Genomic DNA, 20,906 nt, shown 5'->3' with positions numbered 1-20,906 from the left:
GACCCTACCTCAAATAACAAACAAACAAAATAATAATAAAATAATAGCTAATTTATCTCCACATGGTTTTCTGCATGGAAACTCCAAAGGGCAGGTTCCAAAATACATATATGATCACCATCTGATTATGAAGCACTGCCTGTGTGCCAACATATCCAGACTAAGTAAGTGTAACAGTGCAACAGAGACTGCGTGGTACCTGGACAGTACATTTGCAAGAGGAGAAAAGTATGTATTGATTGATTGTGGTATTTATTGGGTCATAATATATTTAAATTTTCTTTAATGCATATGTTAGTGATTGTTTACTGTGATAGAGTGCAATGAGGTCTTGAGAGCAGTCTACATAGGAAGAATTACCTCCCGTCACTGGTCACTTCTCTGTTAAAAGTTCCATTAGCAGATGGTTCCTGCCTGTGCTATGGGTCGTGGCTGCACTTTGTCGCCAGTAAATCAGGCTCCAGACAGGGAATAAGTAAACAGCTCAGGATGTGGGCATGTCAGGTTGGACTTTTTTTACATTCAGAAGCACCTGGGTCCATTTAAGCCAATTAAGTTCAGAATATTTATTGAAACAAGTCTGTTATTATATTTGAATTCTCTTTGAAAGTGACACTTTCTTTCCTGGCTTTAGAATATTGATTTAATTAGAATAGAATGTCTATAAATCAAATTATTTGATAATATCTTGGTCATATATTTGAATAGATTGTGTAACTTGACCACGCTTTATAATTGTATATTCCGGTAGAATTAAGTGTGCAGTTAATGCATCATCAAGTATGATGTTGACAGTTAACAGCTGATCTTGACCTTTGTGAAAGCTGGGAGACGTTATTCTTCTGTGTCATTAGCATCCCTTTAGAAAATGGTCTGGGTTTGCTGAGGGTCACACCTGTGAAGCTTGAGGCTCACCTGGCACCCCTGCCTGCCTCCTTGGCCTGATGTGCTGCTTCTCTGCTAGGAGTTCTGGCTGCTCCTCGACCTTAGCACGGTGTCCTGCCTTCACCACTGTTGTCAGATGAAGGCTCTGCTGGGTCTTCGCCTGGGTTTTGAGTGTAGGGTTGCACCAGCACGGGCGCCTCCCTCCTTTCCTTCCTTCCTTTTGTTTTTAATTGAGGCAAACTAACCTGGGACTCATTGTATAGCCCAGGCTGGCCTCGAATATACAGAGCTACCTCGGCCTCTAAGTACTGGGATTGAAGGCATAGCTAGCACACCTGGCTTATTTCAGGTTTTTGTGTTTTTAAATATTTAGTTTGAGAAAGAAAGAGGTAGATAGAGACAGTGGGCCCGTCAGGGCCTCTAAACGCTACAAATGAACGCCAGATGCTTGTGCCACCTTGTGCATCTGGCTTACATGGATACTGGGGAATCAAAACTAGGTCCTTAGGCTTCATAGGAAAATGCCTTAACCACTATGTCATCTCTCTACCCCTTGTTTCAGTTTGTTTGTTTTGTTTTGTTTTTTTGAGGTAGAGTCTTGCTCTAACCTAGGCTGACCTAGAATTCACTATGTAGTCTTGGGGTGGCATGCGCCACCACATCGAGCCATACTTCAGTTTTTTGAGAACAGTCTCATGTAGCCTGGGCTGGCCTGAAATTTGCATCCGTCCTCTTTTTTGTTTTTTTCCAGGTACTGTCTCGCCGTAGCCCAGGCTGATGGGGAAATAGTCCCAACTGGCCTTGAACTCTCAGCTACCCACCTACCTCAGCCTCCCGAGTGCTGAGATTAAAAGCATGCACTATCATACCCAGATCGCCAAAGTGGCCACTCGCCATTGGAAAGCAAGAATGGGTGGGCGGGTCAGGCATGATGACACATACCTGCGATCTCGGCAATCAGAAGGTCGAGGTAGAAGGATCAAGGGTTCAAAGCCAGCCTGGGCTACATGTAATCTTGTCTCAAAGAAAAAAAAAAAACAAGGATGGGCATGGTGGCACACACCTTTACTCCCAGCACCCAAGAAGTTGAGGTGGAAGGATTGACATGAGCCCAAGGCCATCCCAAGACTACATAGTGAATACTAGGTTAGCCTGGGCTACCCTACCTCAAAAAAAAAAAAAAAAAAGGAAAGAAAGAAAGAAAGAAACATTAAAAAGTGGTGTTAGCTGGGCATGGTGCCATGTGCTTTTAATCCCAGCACTTGGGAGGCAGAGGTAGGAGGATCGCCATGAGTTCGAGGCCACCCTGAGACTACATAGTGAAATCCAGGTCAGCTCTACCTCAAAAACAAAGGTGTTGCAGTCAGGTTTGCATTGCTGGCAGAAACCACTTGATCAAGAACAGCTTCTTTTGGTGGGGGGGGGGGGATTTATTATGGCTTACAGACTGTAGGGGAAGCTCCATGGGGAAAAGATGGCATGAGCAGAGAGTGGACATCATCCCCTGATCAACATGTGGTGGACAATAGCAGTGGGAGAGTGTTCCAAACACTGGCAAAGGGGAACTGGCTGTAACACCCATAAGCCCGCCCCCGACAATATACTGCCTCCTGGAGGTGTTAATTCCCAAATCTCCATCAGCTGGGAACCTAGCATTCAGAACCCCTAAGTTTTGGGGGTACACCTAAATCAAACCACTACATTCTGCCTCTGGCCCCCATAAGCTGACAACCATACATGATGTAAAATGTAATGTATAATGTATTCATCTAACTTTAAAAGTCCCCATAGTTTTTTTGTTGTTTTGTTTTTCAAAGTAGGGTCTCACTGTAGCCCAAGCTGACCTGAAATTCACTATGTAGTCCCAGACTGGCCTCAGACTCAGAGGTTCTCCTACCTCTGCCTCCAAAGTGAGTGCTGGGATTAAAGGCATACACCATCACATCTGTAGTCTCAGGGTGGTGTCAAACTCACAGCGATCCTTCTACCTCTACCTCCCGAGTGCCGGGATTAAAGGCATGCACCACCACACCTGGCAAAAGTCCCTATAGTTTTTATCAATTCCAGTGATGTTCATATATCCCCATAACCCAAAGTGGGGTTTGGTTTGGTTTTTGATTTTTTGAGTTAGGGTTTCATTCTGGCCAGGCAGACCTAGAATTTACTATGTAGTCTCAGGGTGGCCTCTAACACATGTGATCTTTCTACCTCTGCCTCCCAAGTGCTGGGATTAAAAACTTGTGCCACCATACCCAGCTTAATCCAAGGTCTTTTAACTGAGCCATAATGCCAAAAAAAAAAAAAAAAAATCCCCCCAAAGCCCATAATGGGATACAATAAACATTCACACTGCAAAAGATTGCATTGGATATAGCAAGGCCAGAGGGATTGCTTAGTGGTTAAGACGTTTGCCTGCAAAGCCAAAGGACCCAGGTTTGATTTCTCCAGGACCCACGTTAACCAGATGCACAAGGGGTCACATACATCTGGAGTTAGTTTGCAGTGGCTGGAGGCCCTGGCGCATCCACTTATTCTTTCTCTTCCTCTTTCTCTGTCAAACTAATTAATAAAAATAAAATAAAAAGAAATACTCCATCAATACAAGATTTAAATAGGGCAAACATCAAACTCTTTAGCTCCGAGTCCAACAACTCTAGTCAGTGACAAGTCTTCAAGTCTGACAATTCTAAACAGCAACATGTCTCAGGAGTTCCAGTTCTGCCCCTCCAGCTAGGCTACTCACAGTCCTGAGAAACTTCATCTAGAGCTGGCATTTGTTTTTAGCTGCCATCTCGTGGTCCCAGCATCTCCACTGCAATCCATGGTTCATCCTGGCATCCAGCAAGCCTGTTTCACATTGCCCGTTGCCCAAGACCATGTTGAAAACTCAATGACCCTCTCTTTCCTGTATTTCTTATACTCCATAATACCAGGTGGGGTGCCAGTTTGTTAATCCAGGGGGAATAAAGCTGACTTTGAAGAACAGAACACTCCTTCAGCATTCAGACCTCTTCAAAAACTGCATTCTTTCTGTTGTTTGAATGTAGTTCAGCTGGTCAAATCTCAATGGTAGTAATCTCTCATACAGTTGCAGCTGAACAGGCAGCAGTTTTGGCCCAAAGATTTTTTTTCTGTGCCATATCCCTCTGCACACACCAGTCCATTTCTACACATTGAAACCCTGCATAAGTTTTCAGGGCTTGGGCATAACAGTAAGTCTATCACACAAACTGCTTCTAGCCCAGTCCAGACAAAGCTCCTTTTCACCCTCATAAGCCAAACCTCACAGTCCATAGTTCTTACTGCTTTTAGGTCTTGCAACTGTGACTAAAATAATCCATCAAGCTGCACTTAGAGCATTGCAAGGTGTCTCTTAGGCCAAGCTTTCAAATTCATCTATATTCCTCTTGAAAAAAGGCTCCAAAAGGCCAAAGCGACACAGTCAGGTGTCTAGCAGCAAATGACCCCACTCACAGTAACAACATTACTGTTGCAGTCAGGTTTGCATTGCTGGCAGGAATCACCCAACCAAGTGCTCCATGATGACAAGGAAAGCAATGACATGAGCAGAGGGTGGACATCACCCAACATCAAGTGACAACAGCAACAGGAGAATGTGCCGAACACTGGCAAGGGGACACTGGCTTTAATACCCATAAGCCCACCCCCCCAACAATACACTGTCTCCAGCAGGGGTTAACTCCCAAATCTTCATCAGCTGGGAACCTAGCATTCAGAACAGCTAAGTTTATGGCGGACACCTAAATCAAACCACCACAAATGGGTTTAGAGGCTAGAGAAATAGCTCAACATTTAAGGTGCTTGCCTGCAAAGCCTAATGACCCCGGTTCAGTTCCCTAGTACCTATGTAAAGACAAATGTGCAAAGTGGCACATGCATCAGGAGTATTGTCTCCTTTCCTTACCCCCTCTCTTGTCTTTTCCCCTCGCCGCCCTTTCCATTTTTTAAGTGGGGGTAGTGAACTGGGTACAGGCAAGCTGAGGGTACTGGGATTACCACAGAAGTCCACCCTGAAGCCTGGGCTGCTTAGTGAAGAGAGTTCTTGAGTGCAGACCTGAGAGAAAGAGCCAGCCAGAAGGGAGAAAGGCGAAAAGAGACAGTGGCGCTTCCAGGCTCAAATATTAGTCAGGAGAGGGCTAACGAACAACAGGCCAGGTGGGTGAAATTGAAGTGAGTCTTGATGGTAGGTATAATTGTATGTACCAGGAAGGGTAAGTAAAGAACAGATGACTAGCAAGAGATACATTGATGCAGAATCCCACTGTGTAAAATGGTGCTTGGCATACAGTCACCACTTAATAAATATTTATTAAATGGATAGTACCGTTGTTTGTGTGTGAACTCCTGCCTGTGTCAAAATATGTCCTACCAAGCAGGATCTTGGGGTGCCAGACCCTCACTGACCAGTCCAGTGGCTTGTTCTTGTTAGAGTATGTTACTCTGAATAGAAACTCTTATCTCACCGATTTCTTTTTTGTTTCCAAACTGTGGTTACTGTGATAGGAAATAATTAAAGTTATCTGCTTGTTCAATTAGTATGGCTTTAAAGCAAGACATCATCCCCTATAGTTTTTAGATTAAGTTATAAATGTTCACTTTAGAACTACCTGAAGATTGATAGAGATGCATTTGAAAAGCATTATTTTTTTTATTGATTCTTAATGTAGTAAATTACTGAAGTTATTTGGCAGCAAACAGAAGTGGCCGGTGCTGTGGCTCACATTTATTCTCCTGATAGAGCCACATTTGCATTAATTACATTGCGACTGCACTCACTTATATTAAAAGGCTTCTACTATAATTAATCCTTTTTATTTCACATCATTTTGGCACAATTTCTAGCTATAAACACTCACAAAGGACAGGCAGCTGGAAAACACGACAGGCTTTTCCACACACCTCTTGCGGCTTTTCTCTGACAGGTAGTTATTGATACGCTTCTAGGAACAAGTATGGGGCAGCAGGCTGGAAAATGCTAAGTGGATTATTTTTGCATAAAAAATAGGCAGTTTTAAAGTTGTATAATTAACCTGTGTTTAGAAAATAGTTTGATTTATGCTTACATTTGTCTCAGTTGCATACATTATGGAAATTTAATTTATAATCCATTTAGCTGATGCAGTCATAGTTTTTAGTGCTATCATTTATTAGTGCTTGTATATTAAATGCTCTAAAGGTTTAAACCTGCCTTGTGTAAAAAATTATACCTATGCATTTACATTTTATGAGTCACAGTGGGATTTCTGCTTAAAATTCAGGTAGCCTTGATCTACGTATTTCTGTGGTTCATTGTTACTGATGCAGAAATGGCAAACAGTGACCTTCCCTATCGAGCACTGGATGATTTATACTTCAGCTGATGTTAAAGTCCACTGTACAAATGAGGCATTTCCTCAACACCTGGGATCCGTCATGGGCTTTATGCAAAATGCTCCCCTGGCTTTGAACTCCTCTTTCATGGTGTAGTAGTGGTGGTGGTGTCTGTATGCATTGCTTGTACCTTGAAGCCTGCTCTGGCTTTCTGGAGTACCTCCTCGTGTATGCCACCAGTTGATGCTCAGTGGGCATCACAGTGTATCACTCTCTCGTTACGAACGTCTGTGCTGGGCTGGACGGATAGCTTAGTGGTTACGGTGTTTGCCTGCAAAGCAAAATGACCCAGGTTCAATTCCCCAGGACCCATGTTAGCCGGATATACAAGGAGGTACATGCATCTGGAGATCGTTTGCAGTGACTGAAGGCCCTGGTGTGCCCTTTCTCTCCCCCCCCCCACCCCCCGTCAAATAAATGAATAAAAATAATTTAAAAAGAACGTCTATGTTGCCGGACGTAGTGGTGCACACCTTTAATCCCAGCACTTGGGAGGCAGAGGTAGGAGGATTGCTATGAGTTCAGGGCCACCCTGAGACTACATAATGAATTGAATTCCAGATCATCCTGAACTAGAGTGAGACCCTACCTCAGAAAATCAAAAAAAAAGTCTGTTGGGCTGGAGAGATGGCTCAGCATAAAAAGCACTTACCTACGAAGCCTAAGAACCATGGTTCTGTTCCCCAGTATCCATGTAAGCAAGATGCACAAGATGGTGCATGCACCTGAAAAATGGGAGAAAAAAAAGTCTGTGTTGCCAGATGTGATGGTGCATGCCTTTAATCCCAGCACTCACTTTGGAGGCAGAGGTAGGAGAGCCTCTGAGTTTGAGGCCAGTCTGGAACTACAAAGTGAGTTTCAAGTCGGCCTGGGCTGGAGTGAGACTCTACCTCAAAAAAGTTTTTGAAAAAATTTTAAAAAGGTTTGTGTTACCATATTTCCAGAATGAATTGGGAAATCTCATATTCTTCCAATCTGGTATAAAATACAGGGATGTCCCCCTCCTCCCCAGGACTTCCTAGAGGGCAGCCTTGGCCAAGAGAAAGATGCCACTGACTTGAAAACTGTTTAGCTTCGAGGAAATGTTCCCACTCACTTTGTAGTATCTTCATTCTTCTCAGCTGGGGTCTGTAAATTGCACACCTGGGATATCTGAGCACACTCCGTGTGTAGGTTCGTAGTGTGTACTTGAAGGAGAGAGACTTCATGGCATGCAGTGTGAAGCAGATGACTTGTGTGTTGTGGCTGTGCAGGGACCATGCTCAGGGAAGGACCTGCTCCCGCAGGAGCAGAGGGCCTCCTTTCTCTGTCAGTCCACACAGGCCTGTGTATTTGGACTCTCGGGTCTCACCTGAGTGTGAGGGATACGGTCTCAGTCAGAAGAGAGGTTGCTGACGTGCAAGCCCACAGAGGAAGTTGTGGTGTTTGGGCATTGCCGGAGGGGCAGCAGTGCTTGGGCCTCTAAGCTGTGGGGTATAGGAGAGCCATGTGGGCCCACGGTTAACGCCCAGCACAGATGCAGCTGAGCACAGCAATGGATAAGGTGGCGTTGGTGCCGCCTTGGGCAAGGGTCCCAGTGCTACCTCCATCATGAGAAAGGCCATGACTTCTCTGCTACGGGATTCCTTACTGTCAACCAGGCCCAGGCTTCCCGAAGACCTGGGAGATAGGAGGGCAATACGGCAGATCAGGTAAGACACATTCTAATAGAAGCATTTCTGGAGGGATTCAGACTTCTGTGCCTGCCTAGGAATCACTCAGTAAGGGAGCAGGATGTCCACCCAGGTGCAGGGACACGAGTGAAGGACGCCTGCTCCACACCGCGCCTGTGCCCGCCGAGCGTCGGGCGGCAGTGAGGCTGCTTGCAAACCTGACCGAGATTAAAAGGTTTACTGCCAGCGAAACACAAGAGGCTTTTGAAAATGTCACAGCACATTTCTGTGACATTTCTTATTCCTTATTTCACTTACAGCTGTGGTTCACTGGACTGTTTACCATGTGATGTGAACCTTTGGCCTGAGGTTGGAGACCTTACGTAATTTTACTTCCCACCTCAGCTGGGGAATCTCTGGACCTGTTGCACCAATTCTGTCTGTCTCTCTCTCTCTCTCGCTCTCTCTCTCTCTCTCTCTCTCACACACACACACACACATAAACACAAAGATACAAAAATAAATAAATAACCTTGAAACATAAGTAGTATTTTTTATTTATTTATTTTGGTTTTTCTGGTTAGAGTCTCGCTGTAGCCCAGGCTGAACTGGAATTAATTGTGTAGATACTATGGTGGCCTCAAACACTCAGCAATCCTCCTACTTCTATTTTACTTATTTATTTATGAGAGAAACAGAAAGAGAATGGGTACACCAGGGCCTCTAGTCACTACAGACAAACTCCAGGTGCATGTGCCATCATATGCATCTGGCTTACGTGGGTTCTAGGGATCAAATCTTGGTCCTAGCCAGATGTGGAGGCACACGCCTTTAATCCCACTCTCTGTTTCCCCCCTCCCTCCCTCCCTGTCAAATAAATGAATAAAAATAATTTAATAAGAACATCTTTGTTGCACTCGGGAGGCAGAGCTAGGAGGATTTCTGTGAGTTCAAGGCCACCCTGAGACAACATAATTCCAGGTCAGCATGGACCAGAGTGAGACCCTACCTCAAAAAATAAACCTTGGTCCCTAGGCTTTGCAGGCAAGTGCCTTAACTGCTAAGCCATCTCTCCAATCCTTTTTATTTATTTATCAGTAGTATTAACTTTTTTATTGACAACTTCCATAATTATAGACAATAAATAAACCATGATAATTCCCTCCCCTTCCCAAATCTACTCTCCACCATATCTTCTCCTCCCCCCCACTTAGTCTCTAATTTTTATTTTATTTATTTATTTGAGAGCGATAGGCCAAGAAGCAGAAAGAGAGAAAATGGGCATTCCAGGGCCTCCAGCCACTGTGAACGAACTCCAGATGCTTGCACCCCCTTGTGCATCTGGTTTACGTGGGTCCTAGGGAATCGAAACTTGAACCAGGGTCTTTCACAGGAAAGTGCTTAACCGCAAAGCCATCTCTTCAGCCCAATTATTCTCTATTTTGATGTTATGTATTTTTCTACTGTTATGAGGGTCTTGTATAAGTAGTACCCGGCATTGAGAGGTCATGGATATCCAGGCCATTTTGTGTCTGGAAGATTGCATTGTAAGCAGTCCTACCCTTCCTTTGGCTCTTATATTCTTTCTGCCATCTCTTCTGCAATAAACCCTGAGCCTTGGAAGATGTGATAGAGATGTTTCAGTGCTGAGCGCTCCTCTGTCACCTGTCACTTCTTAGCACTGTAGTGTCTTTTGAATCATCCCAGAGGCCACTGCCATTTGAAAAGTTTCTCTTACAAAAGTGAGAGTAGCATTAATACCTGGGTATGAATGCTAAGAAAAGTGCTTACCAGACAGTTGGGTTGGCATAATATACACACTTAGCCAGACACTAGCAGGCATGCACCCCTAGGACTCATGACCTCCCACATCATAAGCTTTTGACTAGGTTTTCAGTACCAGGCATATCTTCCCTCCTCTGAAGAGGGCCTCCAGTCCAACTAATGAGCTATTGGTTTCCCCCATAACAGACATGCCACTATTGTACCCATTTGCTCCTTTGGCACAGCTGGCCAGACTTGAAGCTTGCAATGTCCACTGTTGTTTATCTCCACTAATGACTTCTCTCTCCCATAGGGCTACATGCAGTGTACCTTTTCCAGTTTGATTTCTTAGTGACTTTGTAGCCCAAGCATGTGGGGTTTTCAGCAATATATCAGTATTTTTTAAGAAAATAGTTTCAGTTATTCACAGACTTTTTCTTTGTGAATAAATTTCTTTGCCACTACAAACTAATTGCATATACTTTACATGGGTACTGGGGTATCAAACCTGGGCCTTGAGGCTTTATAAGCAAGCACTTAAAACCACTGAGTCGGGGCTAGAGAGATGGTTTAGCAGTTAAGCGCTTGCCTGTGAAGCCTAAGGACCCCAGTTCGAGGCTCAATTCCCCAGGACCCGCGTTAGCTAGATGCACAAGGAGGCGCACGCATCTGGAGTTCGTTTGCAGGGGCTGGAGGCCCTGGTGTGCCCATTCTCTCTCTCTCATCTGTCTCTTTCTCTCTCTGTCTGTTGCTCTCAAATAAATAAAAAAAATAAATAAATAAAAAATAAAAAAAAAAACACTGAGTCATCTCTCCACCACAGTATTGTGTGTGTGTGTTTATTTGAGAGAAAGGGAGAAAATGGGTGCACCAGAGCCTCAAGCTGTTGCAAACGAACTCCAGATGCATGAGCTACCATATGCATCTGGCTTACATTGGTCCTAGGGAAGCAAACCTGCATCCTTGGGCTTCGCAGGCTAACTCCTTAACTGATACGCCATCCCTCCAGTCCCCCCCCACACACCCCCGAGTATATTTCTTTTTATTCTTTGTTTTTTCGAAGTAGGGTCTCACTCTAGCCCAGGCTGACGTGGAATTTACTATGGAGTCGCAGGGTGGCCTTGAACTCATGGCGATCCTCCTACCTCTGCCTCCCAAGTGCTGGGATTAAAGGCATGCGCCACCACCAGTATATTTTTTAAGTAGAGGTTTCGTGTATAAAGCAAGACCAGGGGTTAGAAAGATGATTCAGTGGGTAGAACATTAGTTTGCAAGACCTGATGGGCCAGGTTAATTCCCTATTACCATGTAAAGCCAGATGCATAAAGTGATGCATATGTCTGCAGTTTGTTTGCCCTGGTATGCTGACTCATTCTCATTCCCTCTCTCCCTCTCCCGCCCCCGCCCCCTTGCAAATAAGTAAAAGGCTTTAACTTTAAACTTTATTTACCTCAATCTTTAACTTGTTTTCCTCCTACCCCAGTCTCCCATTACCCCAGTCTCCCAAGTGCTGAGAATAGAATCTTTAGCTTGTGAAAAGGACATGGATACCTCATTTGGACTCAGCCATCCTCATCCGTGCACTATAGAAGCCTTGACAGAGGTGGCATGACTTTCAACCTCCAGAGAGCTCTGCCTAGGTCATGGTACCACTTACCTAGGAACATAGCCTCATTTGGAAATGTTTTATGAAGTCAAGTCGAAATGAGTTCATGAGATTAGAAGAGCTCCCAAGACCTAGTGCTTAGTGTCACTGACAGCAAGGGTTCCAGGAGCTGGGGAGGCAGGGAGGTTGTCTCTGCCAGCACACTGATCTAAGCTGCCACCCTGAGAGCTGTGCTTCACTTCTATGGTGTGGTTTAAGTCTAACATGACCATGTTGTGGAGCCGCAGGAACCTGGTGTACTTGGGAATCCTAAAGCACTTAAGACTGGCTCTGTGGAAAATGCTTGCCAACTTCTTCTGGAGCATGAAGCTTGGTCTTCAAAACTCCCTTTGTGTATTGACATCTGCAGTGTTGGCATTGGCCTGGCATGTGACAAGTCCACATTACTTGTCACTGTCTGCTTCTTAGGCTAACTGTTAGATCCAGCCTGTGTGTTGGTTTTGTAGGAAGTAGGAGGGAAACCATAACTGTTAACCGCTGTCATCCTCTGTCTCTCTGAAGGCCCTGTATGAAAACATGTTGGTGGAGCTGCCCTTCGCAGGCTTTTTCCTGTCCAAGTTGCTGGGAACTAGTGCAGATGTGGACATCCACCACCTGGCCTCCCTGGACCCTGAGGTCTACAGGAATCTGTTGTTCCTCAAGAGCTATGAGGAGGACGTGGAGGAGCTGGGGCTGAACTTCACCGTGGTGAACAATGACCTGGGTGAGGCCCAGGTGAGCCACCTGTTGTCATCACTGTGGCACTGGGTCCATTTTACATTGTCTGAGGTTTGTACATCACACGTAGAGAAATCCCATGCTGGGAGCTAGCAGCCGTAGCCCAGGCTGCACTTGTGCGGTGATGGCTCAGCAGCCCTTCCCTGTGGGGACTACCCTTCAGCTGTGCTGAAGCCAGCTGGGGCTTGTCTTACTCTTGCTGTGGAGAGTGACTGCCATCCCTTCCTGCCAGTGGCCAGTTCTCCATTTACAGGTATCTCTGTGGTCATCACCTTTCAGTGAAAGTTCACCTATGGCCCCTATGTTCTTTGTTAAGAAGGGCTTGTGTTAAAGAGTCAAGCTGCTAGCCGCCTCATCGGTGGACTTCGTTAAGCATGAAGTCTGCCCTCCTGGAGTCAGTGTATTCATAGAGTTGTGTAGCTATCCCACTGTACAATACTATCTTCAGCCTAGAAAGAAACATGGTCACTTTCTGCTTCCCCTATGTACTACTGCATTTTGATCTGTTTGCTGCACTGTATGTTTAGGTGGTCCCAGAATTTATAAAGCTGTTTAAATAATGCACAGTGTGAGTGACTGTAATCCCAGCACTCCAGAGGCTGACAGAGGTTGGTTGATGGTTTGTTTTTTGTTTTTTGTTTTTTTTTTTTTTTTTTTGAGTTAAGGTCTCACTTTAGCCCAGGCTAGCCTGGAACTCACTATGTGGTCCCAAGCTGGGCTCAAACTCATAGTGATCTTCCTGCCCCTGCCTCCCAAATGTTGGGATTAAAGGCATGCACCACCACACCCAGGTCATTCAAAGAGGTGGGTTTTGTTTTTGGTTTTGTTTGTTTGTTTGTTTGTTTGTTTGTTTTTTTAAGGTAGGGTCTCACTCTAGCCCAGGCTGACCTGGAATTCACTATGGAATCTCAGGGTGGCCTCGAACTCACGGCAATCGTCCTACCTCTGCCTCCTGAGTGCTGGGATTAAAGGCGTGCGCCACCATGCCCGGCTGTTTTTAGATTTTTTAAAATTTTGATTTAATACCAAGAAGAGAATGGGCATGCCAGGGCTTCTAACCACTGCAAATGAACTCTAGATGTATATACCATTTTGTGCATTGCCTTATGTAGGTCCTGGAAAATCGAACCTGGGTCCTTTGGCTTTGCAGGCAAGTGCCTTAACCACTAAGCCATCTCTTCAGCCCAAGAAACTTTCTGTTCTTATTTTTTTGAATGTTTTGTTTATTTTTATTTATTTGAAAGTGACAGAGAAAGAGGCAGACCGCACCAGGGCCTCCAGCCACTGCAAACGAACTCCAGACATGTGTGCCCCCTTGTGCATCTGGCTAATGTGGGTCCTGGGGAATTGAGCCTCAAACTGGGCTCTTTAGGCTTCACAGGAAAGTGCTTATCTGTTAAGCCATCTCTCCAGCCCTGTTCTTATTGTTTTAAGAAAACTAACTACTTTAGTATGTTTTATTTATTTGAGAGAGAGAATGGCACGCCAGGGCCTCCAGCCTCTGCAAACGAACTCCAGATGTATGTGCCACCTTGTGCATCTGGCTGTCTGGGTCCTGGAGAATGGAACAGGGGTCCTTTGGCTTTGCAGGCAAATTCCTTAACTACTGAGCCATTTCTCCAGCCCTCAAGAAGTTTTTTAATATAGCTTAATTCCATGTTATCTGTAATACTATGTGCTAGAGACCATATCTAGGACCTTGCACTTGCTGGGTAAGTGTACCTGTAAATTCAGTCCTAAGCTTACCCTGCTTATCTTTAAAAAAAAATATATATATATATATTTTATTAGCTGGGCATGGTGGCACACACCTTTAATCCCAGCCCTCAGGAGGTAGGATTACTGTGAGTTTGAGGACACCCTGAGACCCCCATAGTGAATTCCTCAAAAAACAAAATATATATATTATTTAGAGTGAGAAAGAGGTAGATAGAATAGGCATGCCAGGGCCTCTAGCCACTGCAAACATACTCCAGATACATGCTCTTCTTGTACATCTGGCTTATGTAGGTAACGGGGAGTTGGACCTGGGCACTTAGGCTTCACAGGCAAGCACCGTAATGGCTAAGCCATCTCTACAGCCCCCCTGCTTATCTTGATGTAACCCAGTAATCATTTCTGATTCCAGTAGTTGGATTCCTACTACAAAAATACCTTTGTCTTTAAACTTTGTTTTTCTAAATTTCTATTACTAGTTTCTAACTTAGGCTTTCAAAGGTTACCAATGTAGCCTGACTTAAAAGTTAACAGCATTAACCAGGTGTGAGAATTTCTGGTGTGCTTTCACACAGTAGGGCAGTGGTAGAAAATAACTATATTTCAAGTGTAGGAGGGTTTTTGGGGGGGGGGTTGCTTTGAAATGATAAATACTGGCAGAGATTAGAATAACTTAAATATAATGGAGTATATTTCACAGCATTGCATAGGACCCCAAAAATATGTGGGTGCTTTTATTTTGAGATAGGGTCTTACTCTAGCCCAGGCTGATATAGAATTCACTATGTAGTCTCAGGGTGGCCTCAAACGTATCCTGTCTTCCTACCTCTGCCTCACAAGTTAGAGATGTAGTTCATTTGGAAGGTTTCTTGCCTAGCATGCACAAAGCTATGATTCCATCTCTACTGGAGTGAGCAGGGCTAGAGAGGTGGCTTAGCAGTTAAGGTGCTTGCCTGCAAAGCCTAAGGGCCCAGGTTTGATTCTCCAGGTCCCACGTAAGCCAGATGCACAAGGTGGTACATGTGTCTGGAGTTTGTTTGCAGTGGCTAGAGTCCCTGGAATGCCTGTTCATTCTCATTCTCTCCCTCCCTCTTTCTGTCTCTAATAAATAAAAATAAAATCTTTTTAAAAAAGCCAGGTGTGGTGGCACATGCCTTTAATCCCAGCACTCAGGATGCATGGGTAGGAGGAGAATCCCCATGAGTTCCAGGCCACCCTGAGACTACCTAGTGAATTCCAGGTCAGTCTGAGCTAGAGTGAGACCCTACCTCTGTCAGTACATTCCAAAAAGTTGTCCTTGATCAACTAACTGGTGGTCACGTGTATGTAGTCAGGTGGGTGATAATGGCTGTTGAGAGGCTAAAGCTAGCCTAGGGTAAAGAGGCTTTGGTCTTGTAACATTCCATATCTCTGACCACTGTAGCTTTATGAGTCCATTCTGCCTTGCTGGAACTAGGTGTAGCAGATTCAGAGCTTTTCTGGGAACTTTAGTTCACACTTAGCTGTACCACTCCTGGGCATATACACAAAGGAATCTATGTCCTATAATATGGATACTTCCAGCATTTGGGAGGCAGAGGTAGGAGGATCGCTGTGAGTTTGAGGTCACCCTGATATCACATAGTGAATTCCAGGTCAGACTGGACTAGAATGAAACACTTCCTCGTAAAACCATTTTATAAAAATAAAAAAAAGGCCGGGCGTGTTGGTGCACGCCTTTAATCCCAGCACTTGGGAGGCAGAGGTAGGAGGATCGCCCCATGAGTTCAAGGCCACCCTGAGACTACATAGTGAATTCAAGGTCAGCCTGGGCTAGAGTGAGACCCTACCTCAAAAAGCAAAAATTTAAAAAATTTAAAAACCAACATGGAAACTTGCATATACATATTTATTCCTTCTCTAGTCAATACAGCAAGGAAATTAAATTAGCCTAGATGTTTATCCACAGAGGAAGGGTAACTAAAAATATGATATATATGCACAAGAGATATTGCTATGAAAGGGAATTACAGGGGAGGTGTTTGAAGGGAAGGGGAAAAGGAGAGATGGAACTTGGGGAGATGAGGAATTAGAGTAAACTAACACAAATGGTATTTGAAAATTTCAGGAGAATTGATACCTAAATCACTGTATGCTAACTAAAAACTTGAAATTTATAAAAGAAGTAAGGAAAACAAAAAAGTGTTAGATAATCACAATATTTGGCTACATCTTTGACAATAAGTACTACTAGATAAGTAGAAAGTTGTGGGCTTTTTGTTTGTTTGTTTGTCCTTGATTTTTCGAGGTAGGCTGAACTGGAATTCACTACGTAGTCTCAGGGTAGCCTCGAACTCACATCAGTCCCCCTACCTCTGCTGGGATTAAAGGTGTGCGCCACCACGCCTGGCTTCCCTTACGATTATTTACTTACTGCACTGCTAAAGATGGAACCCAGGGCTTCATGCATGCTATCAACCCCTCCACTGAGCAGTGTATACCACCCTCTAGTTCAATATTTAAAGGTGAATCTGAACTGCCCTTCAAACCTGGAATTGTAGCACATGTTTGAGTGACTTTTAAATATACATAAATGTTTAGCTTGAGAGGATTTTTTAAAAAATGGGTGGTGGGTGAGGTAGGATGTCACTCTAGGCCAGACTGACCTGTAACTCACTATGTAGTTCAAGACTGGTCTTGAGCTCACAGTGATCGTCTACGTCAGGCTCACGTGTACTAGTTTCTGATCTTTTTTACCTCCACTTTCTGAATGCTAGAATTACACCTGTACCATGTCACGCAATTTGTGCATGCTAGAAATGTGGTCTAGAGCTTTATGCATGTTAAGCACTGTGCCAACTGAGCCATATCCTCAGCCCATCTTGTTCTCTCTCTCTCTCTCTCTCTCTCTCTCTCTTTTTTGGGGGGGGAAAGAGAGAGAATGGGCACTCCAGGTCCTCCAGCCACTGCAACTGAATTCCGGACACATGTGCCACCTTGTTCATCTCACTTATGTGGGTCCTGGAGAACCGAACCTTAGGTTCTTTGCCTTTGCAAGCAAGTGCCTTAACCTCTAAACCATCTCTCTAGCACCTTTGTTCTCTTTCGATATCTTAGGACAGAAACATTCTTAGAGGATGTCTAGTGTTCTACAATAGTTGACTATCTTTTGGGAGGGGTGTTTTTTTGAGGTAGGATCTTATTCTAGCCCAGGTTGACCTGAAATTGACCTCAGATGGTCTGACTTCTTATCTCGTCTAGTTTCCTAGACCTGTTTTTTGGTTTTTGTTTTTTGTTTTTTTTTTTCCACAACCAGGACCCTTCCTGGGTTTGAGATCCTTTATAGGATTTACACATTGTGTTTGGTCAAGTTCTGCCCCGGGAACTTGGTCCCAAGGCTTACCTCTTCCTGAGACAGCTCCTAGCCCTAACCAATCACCTGTCTCTGTGGCTTACCTGAGCTGGAAGACAACCCACCACCATAAGGTTATAAATACCTTTGCAAGGGGAGGGCAGGCTCTCTGACTAGGAGGGAACTTCCAGCTGTAGGTGAGTTTTTCCCTCAGCTGGGCCTGGGATGGTTCCAGCCAGAAGGGCCCCTAGCCCTTAGTCTTCACATGGGCTCCTATATTCCCTCCAGCTCCCCACATGGGATCTCTAGCCTCGTGGGTACCTTTCCAATTATCCTTCTCAGACTTCTTTTTTACTCAGTTCTTTGATTAAATTTTTTTTTTAAAAAAAAGAAACAACCCAGGGTTTGAAATTCAAGGACTTTCCTGAACCCCTAACACTATGTTACACTAGCCTAGCATTCACTATGTATTCTCAGGCAGGCCTCAAGTTCACAGAGATCCACCTGTCTCTTCCTCCTGAGTGCTGGGAGACAGAGCATTTTTGATTGGAAGATAGTATAAGGTTTTTCTTAAAGTTACTAGAAATGCCACTTTTGTCTGATTAGGCAGGATAATTACTGGCCTTGGAAGTTCCCTTAACTGAAAACTTGGCTGCTCCTTTATCTTCAAATGACACAGCACACCATCATCTGTCACCTGCCTTCATCCACTTAAAGGAGGGGCTGTTGCTTTCTATATGGCAGTGTGATAGCCAGCCTCAAGAGGCCTGGCTAACGGATGGACTGTCAGCTGGGTACAAGCAGAGGAATTAAGGTAATGAACAGTCCTCACTCAGCCCAAAGACATGGTTTGAAAGCCCATTGTGTGATTTGATGGTTCCCAAATTGAGAAAGTGAATTAGCAAGAAAGATTGAGTCACTTAAAATGTGAAGTGCTGAAAGAGGTGAATCAGACAAGTACAGCCCTCAAGTTTAAAGCTCCATAACTATGAGAGCCTGCAGGAGGGGTTTCCCTGTGTCCACTAGGCGTGGGTGATTTAAGTAAAGCCCCTCGGCTCACACAGAAATACTGTTGATGTAAAATAGTGAAACACTGGGCATAAGTGTACTGCACAGTGGCATAGTACTCTCTGAGTAGGATGGTGACATAAAAATTTAGGACTAAAGGCTTTGAAAAGAAAGTAGATGATAGTAAATTCCAGGTCAGCCTGGGCTAGAGTGAGACCCTACCTCGAAAAACCAAAAAAAAAAGAAAGAAAGAAAGTAGACGGGCCAGGCGTGGTGGTGCATGCCTTTAATAATTCCAGCATTCACCCAGAGACAGAGGTAGGAGGATCGCTGAGTTCGAGGCCATTCGGAGACTACAGAGTGAATGCCAGGTCACCCTGGGCTAGAGCAAGACCCTTAAATAGAAAGTAGATGGGCCGCGCATGGTGGCGCAGGCCTTTAATCCCAGCACTCTCAGAGGCAGAGGTAGGAGGATCGCAGTGAGTTCAAGGCCACCCTGAGACTCCATAGTGAATCCTAGGTAAGCCTGGGCTAGAGTGAAACCCTACCTTGAAAAACCAAAAAAAAAAAAAAAAAAAGTAGACAGGATGAAGACATGGCTGTGTAGGTAAAAGCACTTGCCGAGCAGAGTGTGACAACCTGAGTTCAGAGCCCCAGAATGCCGGTAAAGCCTGGGGTCTCATGCCAGGGTGCCTATGGCGAGATGGGAGGCAGAGAAATGAGAGTCCCTGGAAGCTTCCAGGCTTATATGCCTTATGTCCTCAGCTATTAGCAAGAGACCCTGTCTTAGTCAATGTGGTCAGTGATGACCTCCACACGTGCTCTGGCACATAGGCCCCTGGACACACATGTTGCAGTCAGCTCTCCACTTCTGGAACATCCAACCAAATACGGCTTATGGGAAGAAGGGGTTTACCCCCCATAGACCCAAGCAGAGAGAAACAACTACAGCAAGCAAACAGGCTTCAGGGCTTGAAGTGCTCTGAACATGCCTAGTAGGGCTAGACTCAGATCTCCCCCCAGTGCTCCTCTTCCCCAGTAAGGCTCCGTCCACTGGAGCCTCAAATTTCAAGCCTGAGTCTGGGGCCATCCATTTCAACTCCTATCACATACATGTACAAAATAAAATTTAGTAGGAAAGTGGTAATGTTATCTTAAGTATAAACATTTCTATAGCCAAAGCTCACCTGCTTCCCAAGCGCACAGAGCCCATTGCAGACTCTCACTTGGTGTCCATAAGTGTCTGTGGTAATGGAAGTACCAAAAATAATGTTGACTTGTTTATCGTGGGTCTCCCTCTTCATCTTCCCCCAGACACTGCTCACTATATAGTCTGCTCTCGCCCTGAACTCATGATCTTCCTGCCTCCAGGATTATAGATGTATAGCCCCATACATTTTTATTTTATTTTATTTTATTTTTATATTTATCCTCATCTAACCCAGGGTTGCAAAGGTTTTTGTTTTTTAAGGACTACAGAGCAAGGAATTTACAAGTACTCCCCTAAGAGTGCTTCCCATCTACAGTGACTGTTGCTATGTACATATGAGTCACGTGGTCACAGAGTCAACACTGCAAGGTGGATGGAGCAAATGCCCCGATCTGCTGTTGGAAGTGAGAACTACATTTTGATTGCAGTACTTTTGACAGTGATGCTCACAGAACATTTTCCCATATTAGTTCTAGACTTACAAGCTGTGAGTGCTGCTGTGTTCTGAAAGAAAAACCTTTTTCTTAAGGCAGGAACTCTGTGTAGACCAGGCTTCTTCTTTGCTGTAGCCTTTCGAGAGCGGAGACTGTAGGCATGCCAGTATGCCTAGAAAAACACAGGGGAGGGCTCTCCATGTTCGCTTTGCTTGTACCTTTGACAGAACGGCTGATCATTTACCTCTCATACCCCACTGTCCTTGCATCACAATCTCAGGGAAGTGTGAGGTAAGAGCATCATTTTCCTGCAGTCTGAGGTTTTATGTTCTCCAGAATGAGTCCCTTCGTTCTCCTGGATCAAAATGGTCTTTTGAGCCAGGCGTGGTGGTGCACGCTTTTAATCCCAGCACTCGGGAGTCAGAGGTGGGAGGATCTCTGTACGTTCAAGGCCACCTTGAGACTCCATAGTAAATTCCAGGTCAGCCTGGGCTTGAATGAGACCCTACCTCGAAAAACCAAAAGAAAAAAAGGTCTTTTGGCCTTAAGACTCCTAATCTTTTAAGATGAAGTTGCCACAGCTGTGTCATGGCGGAGCCCTGAGCCCCGTGGACAAGGCAGGGTGGTGAATGAGCTTAAGGCAGAAGCAGGTGCCGTCTTCCCTCTGAGGCTCACCTGCAGCCTGCGGGTTGATGTGCGCCCTGGTGGTGCTGCTGTGATTCTTTATGGTCACGGGTGGCACACCTTCAGAATCCTGTGCTGTATGTTTACAGGTAGTTGAACTGAAGTTTGGAGGGAAAGACATCCCTGTCACCGGGGCCAACCGCATCGCCTACATCCACTTGGTAGCTGACTACCGGCTGAACAAGCAGATCCGCCCTCACTGTCTGGCTTTTCGACAGGGCCTTGCCAACGTCGTCAGCCTGGAGTGGCTCCGAATGTTTGACCAGCAAGAGATTCAGGTGCCCTGCCTGCTGACTCTTGGGAATACAGTTCTTAGGAAATAAGATGCTTTCTTAAACTCTCTCTCAAATTTTACAATCCAAACTTTTTTTTAGGTACTAATTTCTGGTGCACAAGTTCCCATAAGTCTGGAGGACCTAAAGTCCTTTACAAACTACTCAGGTATGTC

At 44.9% G+C, this 20,906-nt stretch overlaps 1 protein-coding gene across 3 annotated transcripts in view; it reads left to right on the top strand.

Annotated features, from left to right (window-relative positions):
• Positions 1-20,906, top strand: part of Ube3c (ubiquitin protein ligase E3C) — a 104,441-nt gene that overhangs the window by 72,486 nt on the left and 11,049 nt on the right. For 2 of the 3 annotated variants that reach the window (XM_045160374.1, XM_045160375.1), the window contains 3 exons: positions 11,860-12,072; positions 20,548-20,736; positions 20,833-20,899. In XM_045160374.1, the coding sequence (XP_045016309.1) occupies positions 11,860-12,072; positions 20,548-20,736; positions 20,833-20,899 (469 nt within the window). The remainder of the gene's footprint in view (positions 1-11,859; positions 12,073-20,547; positions 20,737-20,832; positions 20,900-20,906) is intronic. The other variant, XR_006639314.1, reaches the window with a different exon arrangement.

Source organism: Jaculus jaculus, chromosome 10 (genome assembly GCF_020740685.1).
Source record: "Jaculus jaculus isolate mJacJac1 chromosome 10, mJacJac1.mat.Y.cur, whole genome shotgun sequence".
In the NCBI taxonomy this organism is placed as follows: Eukaryota; Metazoa; Chordata; class Mammalia; order Rodentia; family Dipodidae; genus Jaculus; species Jaculus jaculus.
Note: the sequence above shows the minus strand (reverse complement) of the source record. Positions and strands in the feature narration are given on the sequence as shown.